Raw genomic sequence first — 27337 nt, 5'->3', positions numbered from 1 at the left:
TAAATCCTACACCTTAGGTTTTATTATTATTTTATTATTATTATTATTATTATTTTTGTTTGTTCTTATTATCATTGTCCTCAAGTGATGATCAAAGTTGTGACCAAGAGAATTTTCAATTAAATATCATTAAATGAAACCAAAATATGGAAAATCAACCACAACAACGACTAAACTATTGAAAATAACGACAGATTACATCGTAGTCGTTAGAGTGTTTTAAGACTGAAAAACCCGTTAAACAAAGCAATTCCCCTCAAGTCCGGGTCTTCACCATCATAAATTTTTAAAGATATTTTAGCCAAATAATTCCATGACAGTCGTAACTATATCATTTGTGAATATTTCAACGTGCTTAAATTGTTTTTCTTGCTAAAATGTGAATGTGAATGAAAATTGAGATTGTTTTAGCTTAATCTCACTCCACTTACGGTATCTCAAATGTTATTCATCTTTAAAAAAATGTCTTATACTTGATATTCTTTTGACTATTAACATAAACCATTTTGGCTGGTTTTTTGCTACCTAGACATTGATAAACTGCTGATTACTCATCCTTATAATTCTTGGGATTCGAAAAATACTTTTAAAGGGTTGATGTAGGCATTTTTTTTAACTTCCTGAAATTTATTTAATCTTCCCCTGGAATGTTCTAGCCCATAAATTATTTTCCGATTATTACCTACACTCGAAAGGCTCTTCCATTTTATCTGGACAGTTGTGTTTTATCAACTTCCCCGATACTTCAGGGATGCTTCCAGAGTTTTAATACGGTTCCATTCCAAACTGCAGGAACTTTTAAGAAGTTCTGAAACTGGGGAAGTTTCATGTCCTGTAAGGGTATGTTTCGATAAATTAAAGATAGTTTCGTTAACATCTGTAAAAATTTGAGAACTTCTGTATGCTATGCTATTTTTTATAATAGCAGAACTTTTTTAATTTCTGGACTAAGTTAAAAATCATTGCATAAGACATCCAAAAGCATCTATGGGCTAGCAGAACTCACTCAGGATTCAATAATACTTTGTGGGAATGAAGGTTTGGCTTATTAAACAGGTAGAGCGTAATATAAGTTTGTTCAATGCAGACCCAAATATTTTTTTTTTAGATTTCATGCATCAAGAAACAAGTTTCAATTTTTAGCTTAACTAGCTTTTTTTAATGTTTATGTTCCACATTTGTTTGAGTTTCCGAATCAAATTAAAGTTAGAGTAAACTCGAAAAAATGCAAAAATTCTTTTTTTTTTCTTGATAGTTACAGACTACGAAAATTCTCATGATTCTTGGTTTTTGTGGAAGGACTAAGAATTATTATTCAGATTTTCAAATTTTAAAATATTTTGTTCTTTAAATCCAATTTGTAACTTTTATTTTTTTCTTTTCCATGAAACTCCAATGACTCCAAAAATTTCCCAAGAATCTGACATATTGAAATATTTTCAAAGTTCTTAAAGTTAGCTTGTTTTTAAATAGTCTGGCACTTCAAAGATTAACAATGTGGGCTAGAATTCTAAACAAATTTTTAGCTCGAGAGATAATTTCAACGGGTTCCTAATAAATATAAGAGAATTTTAAAGAGAATCCCTGCAACATTCTAAGAAGAATTTTAACAAAGTTTTGAGGTAAGGTATGTTCTGAGGACGGTTTCATGAAAATTATTAGCAAACTTCAATAGCAGGTCGGAGGTGAATTTCAAAAGATTTCTGAAAAATACTTATAGGAAAAGCTGAAGAAATTACCAAAGGAACTGTAATACCGTAGGCGTGATAATGTTTGCACCATCGTACAAATAAGGTTCCCGTTTCACCTGTGCATACAATGTCTTGGTTTTCTTTGCATGCACGCAGCCTATAGCTCATACCGTAGTACGCTGTGTATAAAAAAAATGATTTACTTAGTTTGACAGTTGCATCATGATGAAGTGGCAGCGTATTCGTGATTTGTTCCACGCGCAAATGTCGCAAAAAGACATTTCAATCGGTGGACGTCAAAAGGGTTTTAGACCGAGAAAAGAAAGGACAACTTTCCGCGAAGGTGGCCACAGGTCGTCCGAGGTCAGCTCGGGTTCCGAGGGTTATCGCTGCTATCAAAAGGAAGATTCGGGTGAATCCAGTGCGTTCAATAAGGAAAATGGCAAAGGAACACGGGATCAGTGACTTTACGGCACGGAAGATCGTAAAGGAAGATTGCGGGTTTATCTTGTTCACCGACGAGAGCATATTTACCGTCGATTCCGTATCAAATTCCAGAACCGACCGGTATATTAGTTCTCTTCCGGTAAGAGACGTGGCCGACGAGCACAAGAACGTGTATCTGACCAAGCATCCTGCTAGCGTTATGGTGTTTGGATTGGTGGCTTCCGATGGCAAAAAAATGGACCCGGTGTTCATTCCAGAAGGCGACAAGGTCAACACGAAGTAATTTTAAGTAAGTATGTTCTTCCGTGGAACAAAGAACAGCACGGTCCGAAGCCAAATGTTATATTTCAACAAGATGGGGCTCCGTGCCACACCTCAAACCGCACTCAGAAGTGGTTGCAGGAACATCTTCCGTTCTGGACGAAGGATATGTGGCCGCCATCCAGCCCCGATCTTAATCCGCTGGATTACTCAATATGGCGCGTCATGAAGGTCAAGTCTTGTTCTAAATGCCACCCGAGTAAAGCAAGCCTCAGACAAACATTGACCCGTACCTCGAGAGGAATGGATCCAGACTACATTATTAGAACCTGCCGTGCATTCCGGACGTATGTGGACGTAGTTTAAGATTCAGTGAAACATGCCCCCTTTAAATAAATAAAAAAAAAAAACTCAAAAACGAAATTTTTGAGATTTTTTTTTAATTTTGACATTGCTCAATGGTCCAAACATTATCACGCATACGGTAAATAATAGTGATGGACTTTCGATAGACATTCGTTTAGCCGAGAGCTAAGAATTTTGAAAATATTCAAAAATTATATTTAAAACATGTTTTTATTCAGGATGTGATTTGTCGTAGTGGTAGTGTATCTGCATCACTTTGATGAGAGAGGAACGAGTCGCACGCACACACTCACCAAACCGGTACCGGCGGATGTAAACATTCAAACAGCGTTTTCACCATAGACATTCGTTTAGCCGAGGTGCGAAAAAGTTTTGTTTTTGGTAAACATCTCGTGGTTTTCAAGTGTGTTTTAAAGCATTTCAGTGCGTCAGGTGCGTCAATAATGCGGTGTTTAATTTTTATTGATTAATGACAAATGCAATAGTTTCAGGAATGGCGAAGGGTGCCCGACTGACGGAGGAAAAACGGCGGATTATAAGATTGTTCAAGGAAGAGGTCCACTCGAATGTCTCAATCGCCCGAAAAATTGGTCGATCTGAGAAAGCAGTAAGAAATTTCCTCAAAATGGGTTCGAAATATGGCATTAAGGTTCTACAAAGGGTCATTATTTTGTTTACTTCTTCTTTATGAGATATTCTTCAATCATCATTTTCTATTTTTTTTTTTTTCCTTTGGTTTGTTTTTTTCCGTCGATCTTGTTTTCCGTGCTGAGCACCAATGCTACCGACGTGCCGAAGGAAGGCGTGATCAGAGATGTTATGCCTCAGAACATCACGGCGGCGCCGACTGGGATTGAACCCAGGCCTGCTGGGGTGAGAGGTAATCACGCTTACCACTACACCACCGGCGCGGTTTATTTTCTAAATGTATTGGTAAAATTCATTGAAAGTGCATGTCCCCACGCCAAAACTGCCCATATTTCATTAATATCAACTGGTATGGTGAGGAAAACTTAACCATCTCTTTTCTTCCTTCATTTCAATACAACAGCAAATGTAATGTCACACTATCTAGTGGATAAGAATGTAGCAGACAAAACATTCGCACTGCCAGACTGCGCTGTATGCAAGTTTGTTTACACCCCTGAGTGGGAAAGTGTATACCAGGCTACGTGCACTGCTGCCATCAACCCTGTTAGTGTTGAATTCAATCTTATGTGACTTTTTTAACTGGACCGGTAAAATGTCTAAAATGGTCATTTATGTTTTATTTAATCAGTTTATGATTTTTATCCACCATTTAATACATCCACTCATCTATGTTAATGAGGCAGACTTCCCAATTAATTGTTTAAATAAACTTAAAATCATTGCTAGAGGCAATACATCTGGCACCGCTGTTTCAATGATACTTTCACGATGCTAGCAAAGCAATAAAGTAGAAATGGTTTTCTTTGTGATAAATTTTGTTCACCAAGAGTTTTGTGAAGCAATCGTTTTGAGTTTCGTGTATTCGATTGTGTTTAATTGTGCTATACTTCGAAGAACACAAGTAAGTAAATACAGTGAATGTGTTTTACCCAGGATATTTTCGACCTAAGATCACGAAATACATGTTTTAAATTTTCGTATTCATAATATATGAATGTATGTGTAAACTAATGATGATGATTTTATGATATTTAAAAAAGAAGAAGAACACAAAATTACTTACCTTTTGTAGAACCTTAAACGTGCCACCAAAGGGCGCACCAAAGTATCGTTAAGGATGAAAGGTCAAATCAGGCATGAAGCAACACAGAATCGACTGTCCTGTTCCCAAATAAAGCAAAAGCTCGATGTTCCGGTTACTTCCCGACAAATTGCGCGGATTCTGAATGAATCGCCAAACATCAAGTGGAAGAAACTACAAGGAAAACCGAAGCTCAATCACACTCATAAGCAGAATCGGCTGAAGTTCGCCCGGAAGTACATGGAGTGGAAGATGGAATGGCGTAAAGTTGTGTTTTCTGACGAGAAAATGTTTAATTTAGACGGGCCTGATTGTTATAGTTGCTACTGGCACGATTTGAATCAAACCAGCGTCGTTAGATTGAAGCGAAACTTTGGTGGTAGAAGTTTGATGGTATGGGCTGGCATTTCCTACCATGCAAAGCTTCCGATTTGTTTCATCTCAACCCGGATGAATTCCGAAATGTACCTGGAGCTACTGGATGACGTTTTGATCGGTCATCGTTTTTCAGCAGGACAATGCATCTATCCACGTCTCCAAACAGTCCAAGGCTTGGTTTGATGAAAAAAACATTCCACTGCTGGACTGGCCAGCTTGCAGTCCTGATTGTAATCCCATAGAAAACCTATGGGGAATCTTGGCTGGAATGGTTTACGCAAACGGACGTCAGTTTGACAGCATTTCCAGTCTTAAAACAACAGTTCAAGATTGTTGGGCCAAAATCAACATGGCAACACTGAAAAGCTGTCTGATTCGATGCCAAACCGTAGTTTTGAAGTGATTCGTAACGATGGCGGCCATACTAAGTATTAACTATCGATTTTCTTCGAAATTCTTTATTAAATGTCATCTTCATGGTGAAATTTAACAATTCGGCTAAACGAATGTCTACCCGTGTACCGATATTTTTTCAACTTTGTTATCCAAACGTAACGTAATTTTAAGTTTAATTAATGAATTTGTTAGAAATAAATGAAATCTATCGTACAAGACCAAATCCGAGCATTCATTGTGTATTACTTTCGATATGCATAGAAAAACTGGGTCTCGGCTACACGAATGTCTACCACTGAACAAGAGTACAAAGAATAAACTGAAGTGCGAGGTTTCATGAGAATACCAACAATACTGTTGAGTGAATTTCAAACAAATCAGTAGTTGGTGAAAGTTTGAAGGGAACTCCAATTCAAATTGTTTCTAGTGTGTCAGAAATTTTACATGTGAATATATATTTTTTAAATCATCACAGTTGGGTGGAAAACATAATAAAATTGTTCATTTTTGCGACATTTGTGAACTTTATTCCAGGATGGTCTTAAAATAATGATAAATGCCATTTTTTATCGAATCCTAGCCCATACTTTATGAAAAATCTAAAATAAAATGTTTCTAACAAATGTCCAAGTAAATTTTGATAATTGAAAACCTGTTATCGAAAAAAAATGGTAGATATCTACCAAGACTAAGTTTCCAAACATAATTTTGTAAGTTGTTAAAGATAAAGAGATGAAATGAGATGAGGAATAGGGAATTTCTTCGATAAAATAAGAAATCTTTAAGCATTGAACGTTCACCAAATTGAAGAATATTAAAATCCTTTTCATGCAACAAAACGCGCAACATCTTTATAATTATACATTTATTGAAAATTTTACACCATCAGTAGTGTTGAGTATCCTTGGCACTGATGAAGTCTGCAAGTAGTAGACGAAATGCGAATATCTGTCAAACGGAATTTGAAGGAAATAAACCAACACACTCAAATCTCTTCATAAAGGGATTCCGTTAAGCGGTTCGACAAATTTTAATGATTTAGAATAATATAGTTATGGAGTACAATAAACTCAGGGGAAAACAATACCTACAAAAGATTAAAAAGTATCAATTGTCACATACCTGTACTATTACTTATTTCCTAAACTATTCCTTTACTTTACTTTAAAGGTTAGTTGCCTCCTTAAGGGGGTCCTGCATCCTAATTATTTTGTTAATCTACTTAATCTTATTAAACTTTCTGAAGTTTCTCATTTAAGTTCATTTGATGAATTTAATAAATTACTTAAATCTGTAATTCGCCTAATCAATTATAACCCATGCTTTATTAAGTACCTGCACTTGTGCTTGTAATATAAAATTAAACGTGTTTCAAGTACTTTTGATTTTGACCTATACCTATTTATTATATCTTAGTTCGACCCAGGTGACACCTTCAAGTGACTAAAATACTTCACTTTGAAGTTAGTTTCCTAGCCGATTTTTAAATTATATAGGGTATATGATCTAACTATGCTCACACGCTTCCATTATATCGCACCATAAAAATACGTATGAGTATGTCACGCCACAGTGGAAATTCCGAGCCACAGTTCAAACATCCCAAATCAAAATGAAGCACATATAAGATTAGTAACAATATCATGTACAAAAATGGTGTTTGACATTGTTCCGTGAGTAATACCTCAATGAAAACAACAATGAAAGATTGTCACGCAAGCAGAAGGAGCACTGTTGGGGACTTTCTGAAATATTATAATAATAATTCCCTTGCAAACTCAAATAAATCTATCTGCGAAAAAAAAAGTGATTTGCGACAAATTCCACCATTATCGCACCCAACGTCAGTGCCTATACGTAAGCGTACTACGACGCGGCTTTCAAACAAAGGAGTAACAAGTGTGATACTATCACTGTTAGACTAGATCTTTGGTTTTCTCATGCAGTGGTTCATCAGAGAGGGGAAGCTTAGTAATCCCTATTGCCTGCCCATGGCGCCATGCTATCGCGGCATGAGCCAGCAACGCCGGCCATAAACCTACCGTCTCCAACACTCCACTATAAAGCATGAAATTAAGCCCGGCCACCAACAGCAAGGTGCAAAAACTAGCCAAGAGGAGGGATTTACGAAGCAGGAAAAATTTAAAATTATATTAGACTTCAAATTTCAAAAATCTGTCACTTTCTGGAGAAAATAAAATTCAGATATTGAGCAAAGCATGAGTTTGTAACCTTAAAAAATCTATTCTTTGGATCTTAATTTCTTGCAAGCTTTAGATTCCATAAGCAATTCGTAAAACCAATGTATTGCTTTTCCACCCAGGTTAATTATTTACTCTGGTTTTTTTTCCTTATGTTATTGAGCAGGATAATTTTAAACCTATTACTAAGAAAATTCTTGGGAAAATAAAAAAGAATATGTTGTTATGGGTTTCTAGGGAAATTAAAAAGATTCGGGAGTGGAAAATCAGAGGATTGTAAAACATAAAACTAACTTAATTTTAATACGACTAGAAAAAACCTAAAACTTGAAGACAACCCCTAGAGTTTTGAAAGGTTCTGGCTCCCTGGATACATTATTTATAAACATGTTGTATTTTTATACAAATTCAAAAAATACCGATGACATATGTCGAAGTTTGATTGAAAATTCAGTTTCGGTTAAATAATCGACCTAATAATCCATACGATATAAAGGTGTTCAGCTAATAGGCATCTAACCTAATCCTTCATATTATTTTTGCCCTCCCCCTTATTCGAAGCCTGGCTACGCCCTTGCTGCCAACCACTGGTCGAGTTGGTATGAAATCCGTCATGGTATATTGAACAACATCAAATTGTTTCTCTTCGACTGAGTCTAAAACAGAACGGGCGATGCTGACAGTTCTCGTGTCGGAGCATGATTTTATTCTTATATAAAGTCTAGAGCACGCAAAAATTGGTCAACTTCAAATAGGTGTATTTCTGTTAAAAATGAATAAAAAAAATCTAAAATGCTGCATTTGGAAGTTGAGTGTATATAAGACTGATGCAAAATTTGAAATTTCCGCTCCACATTGCTCAAACGGTTCGAAATTGGGCCCTGATTAGCCTCCCAAAATTTGAACTCATTTAGTAAGAAACTGACTTGGCACAAACCATTTGAAGTTTATATGGGAATTACTATTAAGAAACCAAAATTTCGGTTCATGTCTATCTCAAAATTCACCAGTTTGCTCTACTTTAAATGGTAGCTGAGCTTGTTGAAAATTTTCCCAGCTACAACTTTGTTCAAGACCACTTTTCGATCAAATATAAGGAGCAACAATTATTAATGATTCAAGTCACTGATGTCTTATGATTATGCTCAATCAACTTTTCATCAGGCAACATTGCTGTTTATGGCGCGTCGAATAGAGGACAACAATCATGGCTACTAGGTCACACTGCAGAGTAAAGTGTTGCCCTTAATACAGTTGCTTAATCTTGCCATAAGATTATCAATCTCCTAATCAACTAATAACTATTTAATTTGACGTTTGGCTGAAAAACGATTTTCTGCAAAGTTGTAGCTGATGACAATTCCCATAAGAATAGCACTAGATTTGGTTAACAATACAATATTTAAAAGACTAGGAGACAATGAACAAAAAGTTTTGTTTTCCCATAGTAATCTCCATATAAACTTCAAATGGTTTGTGCCAAGACAGTTTCTTATCAAATGAGTTTAAACTTTCGGAGGCTAATCAGAACCCGATTTGAAACCGTTTAAACACTGTGGGGTGAAAATTTCAAATTTTGCATCAGTCTAGTGTATAATGCAATGGTTGCTATGATGAGGTTTCACCGTTTGCTCTACAGTTTTCAAAATGACGTCCAAGCAAGAGGAGCAGCGTGTCAAAATTTTGCTCGCGCGGCAAGAGAATCCGACGTTCTCACACGCCAAGTTGGCAAAATTGCTGGATGTGGCCAAATCGACTATGACAAACGTTTTAAAAGTGTTCGGGGAACGCCTGTTGACCGCCAGGAAGCCTGGAAGCGGCGTCAATCGTAATCCGGACGTGGCAGCGACGACGAAGAAGGTGGAGGTGAAATATTAGCGGAATCCTAACCTCTCCATCCGAGAAGTCGCTTACAAGCTCAATGTCTCCCATACTACTGTGCAGCGGGCCAAGAAACGAGCCGGTGAACCGAGATTACAAACAAAACACATCGGCAAAGCAGCGGTCCCGAAAGCTATATACGAATCTGCTCACAAGGTTCGACTGTGTTGTCAAGGACGACGAAACTTATGTGAAGGCGGATTTCAAGCAGCTTCCGGAACAGGAGTTTTATACCGCATCAGTAAAAGGGAAGGTGGCTGAAATTTTCAAAACCATCAAACTATCGAAGTTCCCGAAAAAATATCTCGTCTGGCAGGCCATATGCACGTGTGGTCTAAAAAGCGGCATTTTCATTACTACGGGAACCATCAATCAAGAGATCTGCGTCCAAGAGTGCCTGGAAAAGCGGCTGCTACCATTCCTAAAGCAACATAATAGACCTGTGCTGTTCTGGCCGGACTTGGCGAGCTGCCACTATGGGAAAAAGGCAATCGAGTGGTACGATGCGAACAACGTGGTTGTGATACCCAAAGACCACAACCCTCCCAACGGCCCATAACTCGGCCCTATCGAACGGTATTGGGCCTTGGTCAAACGGAATCTCAAAAAAATCCATGGAAAACGAGCAGCAGTTTAAATCTAACTGACGTTCGGCGGCGAATAAGGTCGATGAGACCACTGTGCAAAATTTAATAGAAGGGGTTAAGCGGAAGGCACGGTAGTTCGGATTTGGCAAACCAAAAGAATAAACGAACATGTTTTCTTTTAAATATATGAATTGAACTACCAAAAGAAAAATAAGAAGATTTTTGTGACATGAATTTTGACTGAAAGAAACGATTTTTTGTCGACCAATTTTTGCGCGTTCCAGTCTTTAATATGCAATCATGATACATTTTCTAGCTGAACATCTGAACTAACAAGCGAAAATGTTCTATAATAATGATAATATATAACTTCCTATTTTTAATATTCGCAATTCCTTGAAAAAGGATGGTCTTAGGAACATTGTTCGTATGATCTTTTCCATTAAAAACGATATGTGGAATCGATTTAAAGCATTATTTTACTCTCTAATCTAATACTATGGACCATATTTAAGGGCATAACTTTCACATTCTTCACAAAAAAAAAAAAAATTAAAAATCAGTGTCTTTTAAGAAAACTAACAACTCTAAAATATCTAACCTAGCAAGTCGTGTTGCACAGTGTAACAAGTAAACTTGTGATGGAAGAATTATCAACTTCGTTCAACATGCAACAAACTCAATTTTGAACTGTTCAGAAAAATTCTTCCCAACCAAATTGATTCGAAAAAGGCTTCCACCTATAGCTACAATTTCTAATCAAAAACTTCCTAATTCCAAACAATGCTATTCTCGCAACGTACAAGCATGTCCTCCGATTCCATTCCAGAAGCACCATTTCCTTTTTCGTCCTCGAAAACACAATTTCACCTCACTGACAACAGCAGGACAGCGTACTAAACTCGGTAAAAAGTTACTGATGAATTTTTAATTGAGTTTCCACTTACATTCACTAGCAAGCATATTTCGTATGTTTCTTATTCGTATTTCATGGAACAAGCTGCCCGTAAGAACCGGACGAGTATTACCGTCCCACCCACAAAAGCACCACCAGCAGACTTACCAGACGGAGAGGATTCGACCGTTTCGTTGAGTTTGTCCAAACATTCGAGCCGTCTTTGAGCGATCTCCGGATGTTCGGTCGTGGCGGTGGCCGTTGTCATTCTGGATCGGGGGGCGTACACGTGCGGTTCTTCCTACTTGCTAGTTGAACTCTGGGCCTGGCTACGGGAGTGACTTTTTGGCTTTGTACGACAATGTTCCACTTTGGAGCGTTTGTTTGTGAGGGGCCCGACCGTCCGTCCGCCCCGTTCGTCCTTGCTTTGTTACGCGTCAAGGCCGTGTTGTCCTAGTCTCTTTGTGTGCTCTACATTCGGGGGGGTTCACAGCAGTCGTCTAATTGCACTGACCGGCGCTGTGTTTTACTTTTATGTTTTGTTTGCTATGTTGTTTTCCGTTGTTTTACACTTTTGCTGCCGGAGGCTAGTCGTAGATTGCCCCGATGCTAATCTGTAAAGAAGGGAAAATTAGGTAGATGAGCAAAGTGATTGCTGTCGGCAGGTTGTTGAGCGGGGTTCTGTAAACAATTTGCCAAGGAGTTAAGGTTCCTATTCAAACAAATTGTTTACTCATAAAAATTCTGGTTGAAGAAATTTTTGTATTAAGCTAGCTTAATGTGCATCTAGATCGATCGCTGCTTCCGTAAAGGAATGCTATAAGCCGTAGTAATATTAATTTCATCATGAAACTATGAAAAAATGCTATAAGCGCATTGCCTTCATATCCTGCAGTAGCATTATTCATAATAAGGTTCAGCTTTGGTTTTACCAGCTTGAACCACGGGAGCGTATGGAAGAACAGCAGGATCAGGAAAAGCGGTCCTGAATCCACCAACGACGATGACGCTTCGTTGGTCGGTCTCCTGGCGTTTGCTATGACAGCTACGTGGGTTTCATGGTATGGCTTCCTCGGGCTTTCGTGGGTACGAGATTGCAAGCGATTGCCTCTCCCACAGGGCAATGGCAATAAAAGAATGCTAATCATTCTGATGAAAGATTTTTTCCATCCCATCATATCGTACCGGTTTGAAGAAGGAAGGATGCATAATACGAACCTTTTTTCGCTACTAGATGGAAGTCAACTATTCTAAACTTGCTGTGTTATTACTTTTTGTTAATTTAAGCTAAAACCAGAAGGTATGCTCTGAATTTACATGTTGAAAAAGAGATGCTGTTGATGGAAGATTTATGAACTTTGATTCTTGGGATTTGCATTAATCTTTTAAAAAATAGCTTGTTCAGCCCCCGCCAGTGGATTCAGAATGTGTTAGCTCCCAGAATAAACGGAATCAATTTGATAATAATTAAGAACAGTTTACTCATACTGGCATTCCATAGCAGAATGATATAGTGGTTTTTTTCATTTGATATTTTGACCTTTCATATCAAATCAGTAGTTCAAAAGTTATAAATTTTTGAAAAACTTCATTTTTGAAAAAATTCTAAAAAAGTCGATGTTTTTTACTTTGAAATGGTCAACTTAATTAAAAAAAAAGCGGTTCTAATATTTACGCAATAAGGAAAAAACTACGATTTTTTACGAAATTCTGAGAACCACTATATCGATTTGCTATGGAATGGCTGCATATGTACTGAATAAACTTTGCTTCAAATTAACATCGAGGCTCACTCCCGCTCCTAATTTTCCCAACTGATGCTAATTGCTAAATAAATACAAATAAACCTCTTTTCTACTTCAACCATTCTCATCTAACCCTTCCGGGGTACTATCTTGACTCTCATTACTATCTCAAACACTCACTAGTAAGTGTTAGCATTCCATGTTCTTTTCCTACCTCATATTCCACGCTGAGATGTTCTAAGCTTCCGGCCAGATCGTCGTTTTTGCCGGCGAACATTCCATGTGAAACCACCCACCCTCACACATGGCCAACAGTAGGGAATGTACAGTGTCTCCGTTGTTAGTATTGTTGCTTCATTCTTTACATAACCTACTTAATGGTATGTGTCTGCTGCCATTTCTTTTCCGTCTGTCCACCCTTTCCAACTACTCTGCCACACCGCACAGTGGTCCAGAATGCAGATTTAGCTGGAAGGATAAGTTTTGAGCCTGAAATTGAAACTTTAGACTAAACGTCTCTTCTACAAAGTTGTTCCTGAGGCCCTCATTTTTAAGACAATTAATTCTAGGGTGGTTCTTATTATCATTGAATTAAAAAATCTTTTTTTTTGTTTGAAGAATTTAAGGTATATAGGGTAAAGCACTACTTCGTCGTAGTCGCCCATTTCCGTTCTATCGATCAGAAAAGATCAATAATATCAATGATTTCACCGTGCACAAATCAAAAATAGGTTTGTTCCAATGCGTTAGTTGATTAGATACAACATAAATCCTATTAGAGCGCATTGTATGAATATTTACGCTCATTGCTCTTTTATCCGTAAAACGAAGAAAATCTAATGGCGTTTCAATGCGTTAGGACGAAATTGAAACTCGTAGAACGAATTTAGAATCAAGAAGCAGTATTAGATTTTTAACAATATCTCAACAGTTTGTGACTCTTTATCAAATCCAACGGTACGTATGAAAAGATCAATAAATTTAGCAGTCATCGTTGACAGAAATATTCCGATTTTTGTTCAAACCCGTTCAAAACAGAGACGCAAAGCTTTTTTTTTCGTTGATCTTGTTTTCTGTGCTAAGCACCAATGTTACCGACGCCAGGCAGGCAGCTCCCTCACCTGGACCCTACCTATCGACCCATCAACTCATGAACCGGGGTCCAACGGCTTTACTTTCCTTCCGAAGGAAGGCGTGATCAGAGATGTTATGCCTCAGAACCAATGCTGAGTTGCATCACGGTACTGACAGCTTTTAGATTAACAAAAGAGATTCCTACGGTTAACAATCAAAACAACTGAGAACCCTCTCTACGTAAAAATTCTCACCAGTATGACACAACAACCGAGAGATATCGTTATTTTGCTTTTCTCACTCATACGCTATATCACTCGTCATCTGTCATGTGGTACCATCAGATCACCGAGGAAAAATTAACAGACATATAAATTGACCGTCATCTGGTTTGAGCATAAATACGGTTATGACGGTCATTCCTCTTCCAAAATCACGGATATATTTCCCTCCCTAGTAAAGATATCGTTAGTAAATGGCAAGCACCCCATCCCTCTTTAGTGCTTACACAATTCAAGACCAACAATTCAAAAGCTCTCAATTCCATTTTGTAATCAAGAATTGTAAGGCCATTTTCTCGCGAATCGAAACCTACATTCGCAAACCTAAAACACAATCGGGTAGAGGAGAATTTTCCCTAGGGTAAACGCTCCAATAGTTGCGGTACGTTAGAAGCGTTAGGTTCCTATAGTTGTGTATTGAGTCTCCATACACAACTATAGGAACCTAACGCTTCTAACGTACCGCTACTATAGGAGCGTTTACCCTACCTGTTAATTTTGTTGGTTTGCGTTGGCGGACTTCGGTTCGCGACAAAATGGCTTTGCAAGGTATGTTTACAAAATGGAGTTGAGACCTTTGCCATTGTAGGTCTTGAATTATTGCACGGTCCGTTATAAATCCGGAGTGATTTGAGATTTGGGCGTTATTGTATTTGTAAACAAACACGCCAATCGCCAATTTATCGCGTATAAAAGCTCAATTTTGAAAACTAATAACACTATGAGGTAGAGATATGATTCCTCTATCATTTGGTATAGTTTGTTTATAAGATTGAGCTTTTATTCACGAGAAATCGGCAATTGACCTGTTTGTTTACAAATAAAATTTCGCCCAAATTTCGTATCACTCCGGAAATATACATTTTCTTCACTTGAGGTTTCAACAATCAAAGCAACCATTGGTATCCATCAACAAAGAAAACTTCAATTCGTTACTTTGAAGTCCGTAAGGAAACGCAGTGTATGTATTTCAAAAAAATCTTCGCTTAAAATTAACAGGGAGTTCGTTTATTATTCAGTTCCAACCTGGATCGGGAATCAAGATTGGATCTGTTTGTTTTCTAACAAACGTCAGTTTGCTCGTTTCCCATTTTATAGAGATAAACTAGCCAACGGCTAAAAATCTCTCCAATAAAGTCTAAAAAAAAAAAGTTTGCTCGTTTGCTTTTAAAACCCAGCTCAGGTTGAGGGTTCGCACTGAAAAAAAGTTCGGTTTCGCACTGATGTTGTCGAAGGTCATGCTGTTGGTTCCATGATAGTCCTTGCAATTTTTCGGAGCAATTCAAAAATTTAAGATTTTTCGCTTCACTTTTCGCACGAAACGTAACCACGTTGAACAGATATTTGTTTTGACAGTAAAATTGTCGTGAGCTTGTCAATTGTGAGTTGTGTCAGTTTTGAGATTGATTAAGCATCGTACACAAAAAGTGAAAGTGGCTTTAATGTAATTTTCATGTTACAAAATGGCATTTTTGAAGATAAACGGATATTAATGTACATTGTTACGTAACAGTTCCCACATATTTAGTTGTCACAAGGAAAATGAAAATACAACGTTTTCTTCCAAATGTTTCGTATGTTCTGAACTTAACAACTTTTAGCAAGAACAGGAGAATGAGGGAGCATTATTCTCACTTCCCACTTATAAATGCCCAACAGAGATGATCAGTGAGTGAATGATTTTGCTACTCTCTCCTTGTCGTTTAATCTAACTGTCATGGATGGCTTTTATGAAGACGGTCTAGTGAGGTAGGGGAGTTTCTAAAGGCCTAAACGCAATGTGGACGAAAAGCGGAACGGAAACGGAAAATTTGACAGTTGTCATAAATGACATCAAGATGCCTAACCGAAGTCGATTTAGTTCTAACTAGTTTTCAATCCGACAAGTAGGCTTCTCAGATCGGGATTTGCCACTGCCGCTGCCGTTCCGCTTCCGCTATCATTGCGCTTGGGCCTTAAGTGATATGCTAGTTGACCGTCATTTTTGAGATGTGACGGTTATGCGAGGATGACCGTCAAGGTACAATAACCGTTATGATAATGCACAGCACTGCTCAGAACATCCCGGCTGCGCCGACTGGGATTGAAACCAGGCCTGCTGGGGTGAGAGGTAATTACGCTTACCACTACACCACCGGCACCGCTGCTCGGCAAAGTTATAGTTGATCTAATTTCAAGCGTCTTTGTTGAATAAAACTTTTTGGTATCTCATGAATTGACCGATTTAGAGCAATTTTCCTAAATTGAGTTCGGGTGTCTTTAAAAAATACAGTTTTTTTTTATCAAGTTTTTTTTATCTCAAATAGCTCATAAAAGATGTCTTGAAATAACTTTTGGATCTTTTGAAGGCGCAATTTTTTGCTGCACAGAGCTTGTCGATATCTTTCGCCGATCAAGAGTTATTGAAGTTTTTCTACTAAAAATTGGAGGTATGTTATTTTTTAAACTCGTAGAAAATCAATTTGAATTTATTAATATTTGTATTACAATTGGGGATATCTTTTTATTGGAAGACATACAGACAACAACTTTTGCTATAAAACATTCGTCTTAAAGAGTGTTAAAAGACTCTAGGAGAAGAATGTCATGAGAAATTTGAAATAAAAAAGCTATTGGCAAAAATAGCTCTTTCGGCCAATTTTAACTCAGAAATTATCTTTACACCAAAATTTACAGAATTTGAGCATATTTGGGTGAAATCACACATAGCCGGTGAAACGCACGTGTTCGCCTCAGTGTATTTTCCACCATACCATGCTCATAAAAGCACTTATGAAGCCTTCTTCCAAAGTGCTGAACAAATTCTATCTGACCTTCCTCCTGAGGTTAAAGTTCACATCTATGGAGACTTTAATCAACGCCATGCTGACTTCATTCTGGACTCTGAAAATGAATGTATCTTACTCCCAGTCGTTGGGGATAATGAAACATTGCAGTTCATTTTTGACAAAACTGCTAATTTAGGACTGAACCAAATTAACCACATCAAAAACCAACAAAATTGCTATTTGGACTTTTTACTAACGAATATTTATGAAGATTTCTGTGTGACCGAATCATTAAATCCACTGTGGAAAAATGAAACGTTTCACACAGCAATCGAATATTCTTTATTTATGCATGAAAACCAAAGACCCAACGACTGCGAATACGAAGAAGTCTTTGAATACAAATTAGCAGACTACGAAAAAATAAAATTTAAATTAAACAGTGTCAATTGGCAATTAATTTTAAGGAATGTAGGAAATGTCGAAATTGGTATAGACGTGTTCTACAAAATTTTAACAGAAATAATTTCGGAAGAAATACCTTTGAAGAAAAAAAGGCGTAACAGAAACACACAAAATCCAGTCTGGTTTAACAGACAAATAAAAAACTTGAAAAATCGGAAGCAAAAAGCACATAAAATTTATAAAAAACACAATAGTAGTAATAATTTATTAATTTATTTGGATCTATGCGATCAACTGAATTTAGCTATCAGTACTGCATTTGAAGAATATAATGCAAAAACTGAACGTGAAATAAAGTCCTGTCCGAAGAACTTCTTTAATTACGTAAAAACGAAATTAAAATCTGACAATTTTCCTTCAATAATGCATCAAGACAAAAATGTCGGTGATAGTTCGGAAAAAAAACTGTAATCTATTCGCAAAATTTTTTCAAGAAATTTATACGACATTTTCTGAAGAAGATCGTGACCGCGATTATTTTGCATTTTATCCAGAATTTTCAAGGGACATTGGCCTCAATCAACTTCAAGTGCAGGACATTTTCCAGGCTTTAAAAATTTTAGATGCCTCAAAAGGTCCTGGACCTGACGGAATTCCTCCAGTATTTATTAAATGTCTAGCAATGGAACTCACTGCTCCATTGTTTTGGCTTTTTAATATGTCCCTGGAATCCGGAACCTTCCCTAAAATTTGGAAAAGCTCATTTCTAGTACCTATCTTTAAATCTGGTCGAAAATCTGACGTACGTAATTATCGTGGTATAGCCATTATCTCTTGCATTCCTAAGCTTTTCGATTCAATTATCAACGAAAAATTATTTCTCCAAATCAAAAATAGAATTACTGACATGCAACACGGATTTTTCAAGGGTCGTTCGACCTCGACCAACTTACTTGAATTTATAGACTATTCATTGAATGCAATGGATAATGGAAACCACGTAGAAGCTCTCTATACAGACTTTAGCAAGGCATTTGACCGCATTGACATACCAATGTTACTCTTTAAACTGCAAAAAATTGGAATTAAGTCAGGGCTCCTGAAATGGCTTGAATCATATTTAACTAACCGCCAACAAATAATTAAATTCAACGGAAAGAAATCGAGCCCAATTCAAGTCACTTCAGGCGTCCCCCAAGGCTCTCATTTGGGACCTCTCCTTTTTATTCTATACGTAAACGACAATCTTACATTCTCAAAAAACTTAAATTGCTTATTTATGCCGACGACATGAAGCTCTTTTTGGAAATAAGAAATGAAGAAGACATCAATATATTCCGGAATGAAATACACATATTCTACATATGGTGCAAAAAAAGTCTACTAGAATTGAATGTAAAAAAATGTAACTTAATATCATTTAGTAGAAAAAGAACAACTTCAAATATTTCAATTGCATTAGGAAATCAAACTGTAGACAAATGTGAAAGAGTTAGGGATTTAGGAATTATCTTAGACTCTAAGCTAACTTTCATAGACCATTACAATACAATTATTCACAGGGCAAATAACATGCTAGGCTTTATCAAGCGCTTTTGCTATAACTTTCAGGACCCTTACACAATTAAAACACTATATATTGCCTATGTGAGGTCAATACTGGAATATTGCAGTATTGTGTGGTCTCCATTTTCAATCACGCACGAAGAAAGATTAGAATCAGTACAAAAACAATTTCTATTATACGCTCTTCGTAAATTAGGTTGGACTTCATTTCCTCTTCCATCATATGAAGCACGCTGCATGCTTATAAACATACAAACATTAAAAGAGCGTCGTGAATATGCAATGGTTTCATTTGTAAATGATATCGTTTCGCAGCGAATTGACTCAACAGAACTTTTATCAAAATTAAACTTCCATGCTCCCACTCGGCAACTCCGAAATCGAAATTTATTTGCCATAAATCATCATCGCACAAATTATGCAAAATATGGGCCATTAAACCGCATGATGGCCTTTTACAATAAACACTGCGAAACCATTGACTTTACAATGTCTCGGCATAAACTAAAGCAATATTTTTATTCCATAAGAAATAACAACTCATAAAAGAAAAGACAAGAAAGCTGACACTACTTTTTTATATAAATATATTTTTAAGAAAACAAAACTGTATTAATTGTACTAGTCTACGTTGGTTGACGAAATAAATAAATATGGTTTTCATAGGACCATTCTAATGACAAATTTAAATTAAATATGCTGGTACATTTGTTTCAATATTTGGACATTAAGTGACTTCGGAGAAGTTTAAGTGCTTAAAAATTACCTTCTTTTGGTGTTTGCAAACATCAGGAATGTCCTCAAATTAGAGGGGTTTTAAAAACTAACTTTTATAATCTACAAAATACATACATGCGTTGTTTGAAAAAGTTGTAGCTGAGTTAAATTCAAGTAACTTTGGCCAAGATGATTTTTTTCTATCTCTTAACGCTTTTGTTTAAGATTAATTTTTCGGAGTTGACTGTGTTCCTAAAAAAAATAGTTTCTTAGCCCTAACTTTTTTATTTCAAATTTCTCATGAAAGTCATCAGGCAAAAGTTGTTATCTGTATCTCTTCTAAAAAAGATACCCCCAATAATAGTAAAAGTTATGAATAAATTCATATTGATTTAATACGATTTTGAAAAATAACATACCTCCAATTTTTTTCATATAACTAAGAATAACATACACTCTTGCAAATGCTGTAACAATTTTTTTTCCAGAGATATTAAAATTTGAAAAGGGCATATTTTTAGTAGATAAACTTCAATAACTCTTGATCGGCGAAAGATATCGACAAGCTTTGCGGAGCAAAAATTTGCGCCTTCAAAAGATCTAATAGTTATTTTAAGACACCTCTGCTGAGAAATTCGAGATAAGAAAGCTAGAGCAAAGCAACTGTATTTTTAAAGACACCCTAACTCAATTCAAGAAAATGGCTCTAAATCGGTCAATTCAAGAGATACAAAATAGTGTTATGGAACAAAGTAGCTTGAAATTAGGTTAGCTTTAACTTTGCCGAAAAATATATACCTTAATTTCTCCAAACAAAAAACTCAGATTTTTGGTTTCAATGATAATAAGAACCACCCTAGAATTCATTGCCATAAAAATGAGGGCCTAACTTTGTAGAAGAGACTTTTAGTCTAAAGTTTCAATTTCAAGCTCAAAACATATCCTTCCAGCTAAGTCTGCATCCTGGACCACTGTGCATCGTTGCTACTGACTAGAGTAAAAGCTGCTTTTCGATTTATAAGAAAATTTCTACGCTCGGATGAGTAGGGGTGTGTTTATCGGCCGGAAACGCGAAACTATGCAACGAACCATGAAGTTGAAGTGAAACGCGTCGTATATGTGAATCCTGCCAACACATTTTCCCGGAAGTTTGCATGGTTACTGGTGTAGACTTTGGATCATTTGACGTGGTTTATGTGGTTGCGGTTATCATGTGGCATTTCAAATGGAGATTTTAGAAAAGCATCACTTCCAGCACGTTTGCTGCTTGATTTCAGTTAGCACTGGTGCTTTAAAAGCAATTCCAATGAAAGTTGAAGAATATTTGCTAATATTGTTCATCAAATTCTCAGTGGTGCCGAAACTCAGCACCGTTTATGAAATCAGCAACATCCACTTGAAAAGAAAATTCCTCCACCAACCGACCATAAAAGTTCCGCTGAACTTTCCGCTTCGAATTCAAAGAAAAACCGTTTGAGAAAATATGCAGAAACCATTGACCTACGATTCGCTTTGAAGTGTACCTTCATTCAACTTTGTGGAAAGAGTTTTTGTGTCTCCTATTTCTTAGAGATAGACATCCCCACGTGGAAAAGGAAGCTGGAATGTTTAAGAAAATTTAGTCATAGCAGCAGGTAAACAACGCTTAATCAGCTTCATCAGCTTGCGTGGGAACGACGATTTGTCTGTAGGAGGTAAATGTTGAAATAACGATTTGTTTTGATTCCCGGGGCAAAGTAAATTGATTTTGATTCTATAGGTAATGGAAAAATAGGGACTGGTTTATCCTCCATTGTGGGTGGGAAAATTCCCACACGATGAAAAACATACATTCCCAACTAGACTACGATTAAATTCGACTCAAAATCTACTCAAATTTCCAGGAAAGTCTTGAAAGCATTCATCTGCTTCACAATGAATCGAACCAAATAAATGTTTGAATAGGTTTTCAAATCTCTCCCAATCAACCACATCATTCGAGCAGTTTATAATTACATTTCCTACCACTCGCACTTTACAACGGAGCAACATTGTGAAGTTCTTTCTCCTAGAACCTCGTGGATATGGGGTTTTATTTATAGCAGTATCATTTTCTTAAGTTAGCTAAAGATCGTCCCAAAACTGCTCAATTAGGGGAGAGTGGACGCTAGGGTGGGTCAAGTTTGTATGGTGGATCACAACACCTTGCTCCAAACTACTCTTCCAATGTGTATTGAGGTCCCCAACAACGGTGTCAAATTTGATCGAATTTGGTTATGATCTGGATTTGCGGAAGAATTTTAAATTTTTTATGGGAAGCGAAATGAATCTATGAATATGATTGCCAAAAACACATATATTTTTCACTTTTAACCGTCATCTTGAACTATGCAGAACTACTTTGTAGAAGACTGCGAATTGATTAGACTGCTGAGAAAAAGATATTATTATATTAATTTAGACCCATTGATCCGCGCATATCTACAGACGTATATATGAGCTTGTAGATACATACATGTGAAGCACTTGGTCTGTAGTAAAAGATTAGTATCCATTTGCAGCTTTGTACAACGTTATTTTGTATAGTATTTTTAATCTAAGACCAAAATTTGGTGAAATTTAAGCAATATTTGAATTTTGAATTAGTAGCAATTTAATAGGATCGTTCCACTTCCCTTACATTTTCCCTTACAAAATTTAAAATTCCCCCACAAATCGAGATTACATAAGCATTCGTTCAAACTTTGTCCAGTTTTTTTTGGGGTGTATGACATTAGGTATAAATATGTTAGGCATGGGAGCGACTCCGGCGTACTGGTTAGCATCCAAACCTCTCACGCCACAGTCACGAGTTCAAATCTCACCCCCGGACAAGTCACGAATGACCCAAGAGCGTTAAAGTGACTATAATTAAAAAAAAATATGTTAGGCATTAAAACGACATGCATAATGTACGATAGGCATAAAGGATGGTTGGCATAATGGACGGTAGGCATAAATCATATTTAAATGAAAAATGCAAAATAATTCAATTCTTTCTCTCATGAGCTGTACTTTTTTTTATTTTTTTTTTTATTTTTATAAGAGACATTTTACACTTGCATTGTGCATTCATGTCTAGATTGGATCATTTACAATTTGTTGTACCGATCAGTTTCTTTTAGGAAAGCAATGATGTTTTTTTCTTCTACTGCATCATTATTGTGGAGTATTGCTTGCAGGCTTGAAGAGTCAGTGTTGAAATGTGATCGGAAAACTTGATATTTCCTGCAGTCCAGAAGGATATGACGTATGTCGATGATGGAGCCGCAGCATTCGCATACAGGTGGGTCTGTTCTGTTGATCAGGAGCTCGTGGGTGATCCTCGTATGTCCTATTCTCAATCGGATTAGGACCCGTTGGTCTGCGGGGTTCGCGCTGTCCTTTCATTGGCTTGTGTCGGATTTTATCTCGCGGAGCTTAACGTCCTGCGAATTGAACCATAGTACATTGTCCGAACGCAGAGCGACACGAATTCGGTCAAATTGGTTGTAACTGACTGTTTTGGGTAGAATACATGCTGAGCGGTGGAGATGTAATTTTTTGCAAGAGCTGAAAAGCGACTCATTGATAATGATCTTGAATACTTTGGAGCAGCAACATAGTAATGTGATTCCTCTGTAATTATGGACATTCCTTTTATCACCTTTCTTGTGCACGGGGAACATATACGAAAATTTCCACGCCTCAGGAAAGTTACCCTCCTGTAGTGACAGATCAAATAACTTCACCAAGGGAGTGAGCAACGACTCCGAACACAGCTTCAGAACGGACGCAGGAATGCCGTCTGGCCCGGCAGCAAACGAGAGTTTCAACCTTTAAGCTTGGTTTAGATTAGGCAAGTCAAATGATCAACTCAGTTGAATTCAATTGGCTTGAAAAATTGGGCCTGTTTCAACTTTTTTACTCGGTTTACACGTTCAATTCGCATTCAAGTCAGTTGAATTCGACTGAGTTGATCATTTGACTTGCCTCAACTCAGCTTTAAAGAGCTAGATTGACGGTATGTTCACTGATGTGAAACGGACGGAGCTCACCTGCATCTGTTGGAAAATCGCTTATAGCAATCGTGACTTGGTTTGGTGAGGCCGAAGATTCATTGAACGAGCTCATGCGATTTCGAACGATTTTGACAGTATCTTCGTAGCGATTTAGCCCTATACCGTTTCAGTCGACGCAAATGACCATTGGACCACGGTGGCTTTGGTGCGGAGTGGGCAATAGGTACAAATTCAGCCATGATATCCCAACTCATTTGACTGAAATATCGGCATCGTCAACACATCCAGCTGATTCTAATGCTCGCTAGTTGGTACCGGAAATAGCAGCACTAATCGCAACATACACACTACGAAAAAGGCATGTAAATTTCAGTTCCTGAGACCGACACATGTAAGCGACCCTTTTGACATAAGAATCACTTAACGAAACGAGAAAATCAATTCAATCAATTGTTCTCTTCGTCGAGTTGCTTATCTTTCGGTTTGAGAACACTTAATTTTACATGAAATGTTTGTTTACGTTCCATGATTTACGTCCAAGGAATCAAAAATATCTCCAAATGACAAAATGACAAGCGATCAACGAACCGAATAATAACGCTATGTCAGAAGTGCAAAGCAACAATGATATAATCTTCTTCCTTCTTTTTGATGACAAGCAGCCCATGCGACACAACTCACTCGGGGCGGTAGAAGGAAACGAGCAAATTGTTGGCAAGCTGCTTCACGAAGTAAAGCCGAACATGATACACGTGTGTTAATGGGGATTTTTTTGTTATGTCTTTTCTCGATTCATATCAAGCTATGTCCTCATCCGTGTATATTGCAACAAAGCAGGCAAGCAATATATCATTATCCTTCTACCACTCGGATCGAGCTATGTTTCAGAGTGAGTTTGTCATGGTAGTCGTAGCAACCGTTTTGTCTGTATCTTTGGTTGCTTTATGTGTCTGGATTCGCTGTTTACGTCCAATATGGATAACGTCTCGTGTAAAAGTAATTATTTTTAAGTGTGTAGTCAGCTCGACGGAAATCCAGTGTACGATTATTTTCGGAACAATCCTCAAAAACGATTGGCGCTGGGAGGTTCATCAGTACGTCTAAAGCAGGGTGATCTGTATCAAGAAAGATTAGAGGTTCTATGGCTTCCGAAACGGTGCATGCCAGAGCTGTAGCTTCGTTAGACAGAACAAGGTCTAGAAAGCGTTGAACTAGCAGCCGATAGCCGAAAAACCGATTGAGGCTCAACCTGGAAAGACCCATTGTACGACTTACACCACCGGAGCAAAGGCTGGTTATAATCACCAAGCTGCAGAACATAAACATTGAATTCCAAATTGGAATCAATAGCACCGATGGAGTTCACATGGTCCTGAATAAAAATGACATCGTTGTGGCGGTCAGGAGGTAAATAGATCACGCCTACACTAATAACACGACTTGGCGTAGAGATTCTAACCCTAAAAGCAGCGGAAACAGATATCGGATCGATATAACTGTTCCAACGAGATGAAACAGCGATTAGGACACCTCCACCACGGGTTTTTGCACTGTTGGAGGCATTACGGTCTATGCAATAAACCGAAAAGGCATTTCCGAACAGTTGAGCACTGTATAAACGATCATCAAGCCATGTCTCCATGATGGGTCATTTGACCGAATGACAAAGTTTTCCATTCCTTTTAACATGAGCTGTTTTTTAGATCAATCTTAATGTTTTTTGAACATTCATTATTTTGTTTTTAATGGTTTTGAATGGTCATTTAACCGAAACACAAAAATTAGCTTTATTTTTCTAATCAGTTGTTCTTTGATAGTAATATCCATCATCATCAGTTAAAGATCGAAGAAAAGCCCATGGAATAATAATTTTCAGGTGTGATTGATATCACATCCACGGTCTTAAGCTGGTTTTGTGTTGAGTCTTGAGTCGTTAAACCGAAAGGCATTATGCTTAACGCCATTAGGCCCAATGTGGTTAGATTGTTCGGATTATTCCACGATGCCAATAAGTTTTAATTATTTCTTTCATAATCATTAAAATTCCAGGTAACAATTTGATGCTAAACAAGTGTTCTTTGAACGATTTTAAATAAGTTTTTGTTTGAATATTTGTTGTAATACACCACATTAACCTTTGTTCAGCTTTTAAATACCTAAACCTGGTGATTTTAATCAGCCGAAAGCTTAAAAATAACCCAAATTTTAAGCTTTTTCAATCCCTTTAATTTAAAAAAGAAATCATGGAAGACAGCTTCATATATTTTAATTGTTATGAGACTGCTCTACCTTGATGCTGGCTTAAATAAATCTTGTTCGGTCTTTAGTTCAGCTAACTTATTGAGGTTGAATTATGTGGAGACAATTTGCTTTAGCCTGATATTAATCAGCTTTGTACACCTTAAATCAACGAATAATCAGCATTTATTCTAACTGTTCTTGACAATTCTCCATAGTAATAAAATTTTCAAACCTCTCAAAGTCTCAGATGCTTTGAAAAAGGAAGGCAAAACTGTGGAACTCGGAATGATCAATATTTTTGTTAGCTGTGTGTCTTCTGGACATTTTGAAACTTATCATTACCTAAATTCCTGAATAGATGGGGTTCTTAAAAAAAATTAATTCAGTACCTGAAACATTTTTTTAATCTGACATGTCATATTTTTTATTCAAATCTTAAATTTCAAATTTAAAAAGTTTTCCAAATCGTGTTCAGGAAGATTGATCTAACGGGTGTTCAATAAAAAATGAGATTTTTTTCAGTCATACCACTAGTAAAAAATTTTTTTTTTTAATTTAGTATTTTTTAAACATTATGTTTATTCTTCAAAAAACGTCAATGAATATTGGAGAAAGGGCCCTGGACGGCACTGAAATCATTCTCATTTTTTATCGAACACCCGTTAAGCATGTGATCTCGCTATAAATTTCCAGTTCTATAATCATTAAATCATCAAACCCACAATTTTCTTATGTCTGATAGCTGAATTATTTCTCAATTTTCAAGGCCACTTGTCAAAAACAATCCCTTTTGGATTTCTAGAAAACGGAAGGATCAAATGTCCCAGGGATCGAGTGTCTCCAGTTTTTCATATGTGATTATTTTTTTTTTTTTTTTCGAGTTTATGTTTGGAGTTTAACAAACATTGGAACAGTTCACATGAACGAATCCAGCAAATTCAATCAACATATAATCATTAAAAAAGCGGCGCCGGTGGCGTAGTGGTAAGCATGATTATCTCTCACCCCAGCAGGCCTGGGTTCAATCCCAGTCGGCGCCACCGAGATGTACTGAGGCATAACATCTCTGATCACGCTGTTGGTCCCCGGTTCATGAGTTGATGGGTCGATAGATAGGGTCCAGATGTGGGAGCTGCCTCCGGTAGCATTGGTGCTCAACACGGAAAACAAAATCGACGGATAACAAATCAGGGAAAAATCATTAAAAGAATATCCAAGTAATGCAATTTTCCTGATAAATTCAACAGACCCTTTTCGAGCGAAATTAATCATTGCAAAGCACACAAAAAAATCATTGCCGGAATTGTGCCACCTCATGTTTTTCGAGAGGTTGTTGAAAGAAGCAGCACAAATCTCCAGTCTCTACTGGGAAATTAATATACATGGAACCACGCTCAAAACACCTCGCAAAAAAATTACGACACTGCGATCAGAAATTCAATTTCTTTTGAATCACCGATTCGTTTGATTTGTCATAATTGCTTGTCACGAAATCAGCACACTTCAAACACTGGTTATCCGTGTGTAAAATAATGACGGAGGAGGCAGACTTTTATAAATGTAATGAAAATATTTCCCTATGCAAGGCAACGTCAACCGTGGTTGTCATCTAAATCAGTTGCGGAACTGTTTTTAATATCATTTATGGTGTTTCACTTTAAGAATGTTAAGGAACCCGGCATGTCT

At 37.1% G+C, this 27337-nt stretch overlaps 1 protein-coding gene across 2 annotated transcripts in view; it reads right to left on the bottom strand.

The window, feature by feature from the left end:
• The window catches only part of Dh31-R (Diuretic hormone 31 Receptor), a 237958-nt gene that overhangs the window by 19302 nt on the left and 191319 nt on the right, over positions 1-27337 (bottom strand). For both annotated transcript variants that reach the window (XM_065222322.1, XM_065222329.1), the window contains exon 4: positions 11004-11449. In XM_065222322.1, the coding sequence (XP_065078394.1) occupies positions 11004-11103 (100 nt within the window). In that variant the 5' untranslated portion in view covers positions 11104-11449. The remainder of the gene's footprint in view (positions 1-11003; positions 11450-27337) is intronic.

The sequence above is a fragment of the Ochlerotatus camptorhynchus genome, unplaced genomic scaffold (assembly GCF_037179485.1).
Source record: "Ochlerotatus camptorhynchus isolate MF236.1 unplaced genomic scaffold, CSIRO-AGI_Acam_v1.1 ptg000014l, whole genome shotgun sequence".
Classification (NCBI taxonomy): Eukaryota; Metazoa; Arthropoda; class Insecta; order Diptera; family Culicidae; genus Ochlerotatus; species Ochlerotatus camptorhynchus.
The sequence above is the reverse complement of the archived record's forward strand: the minus strand, read 5'-3'. Positions and strand labels throughout refer to the sequence as shown.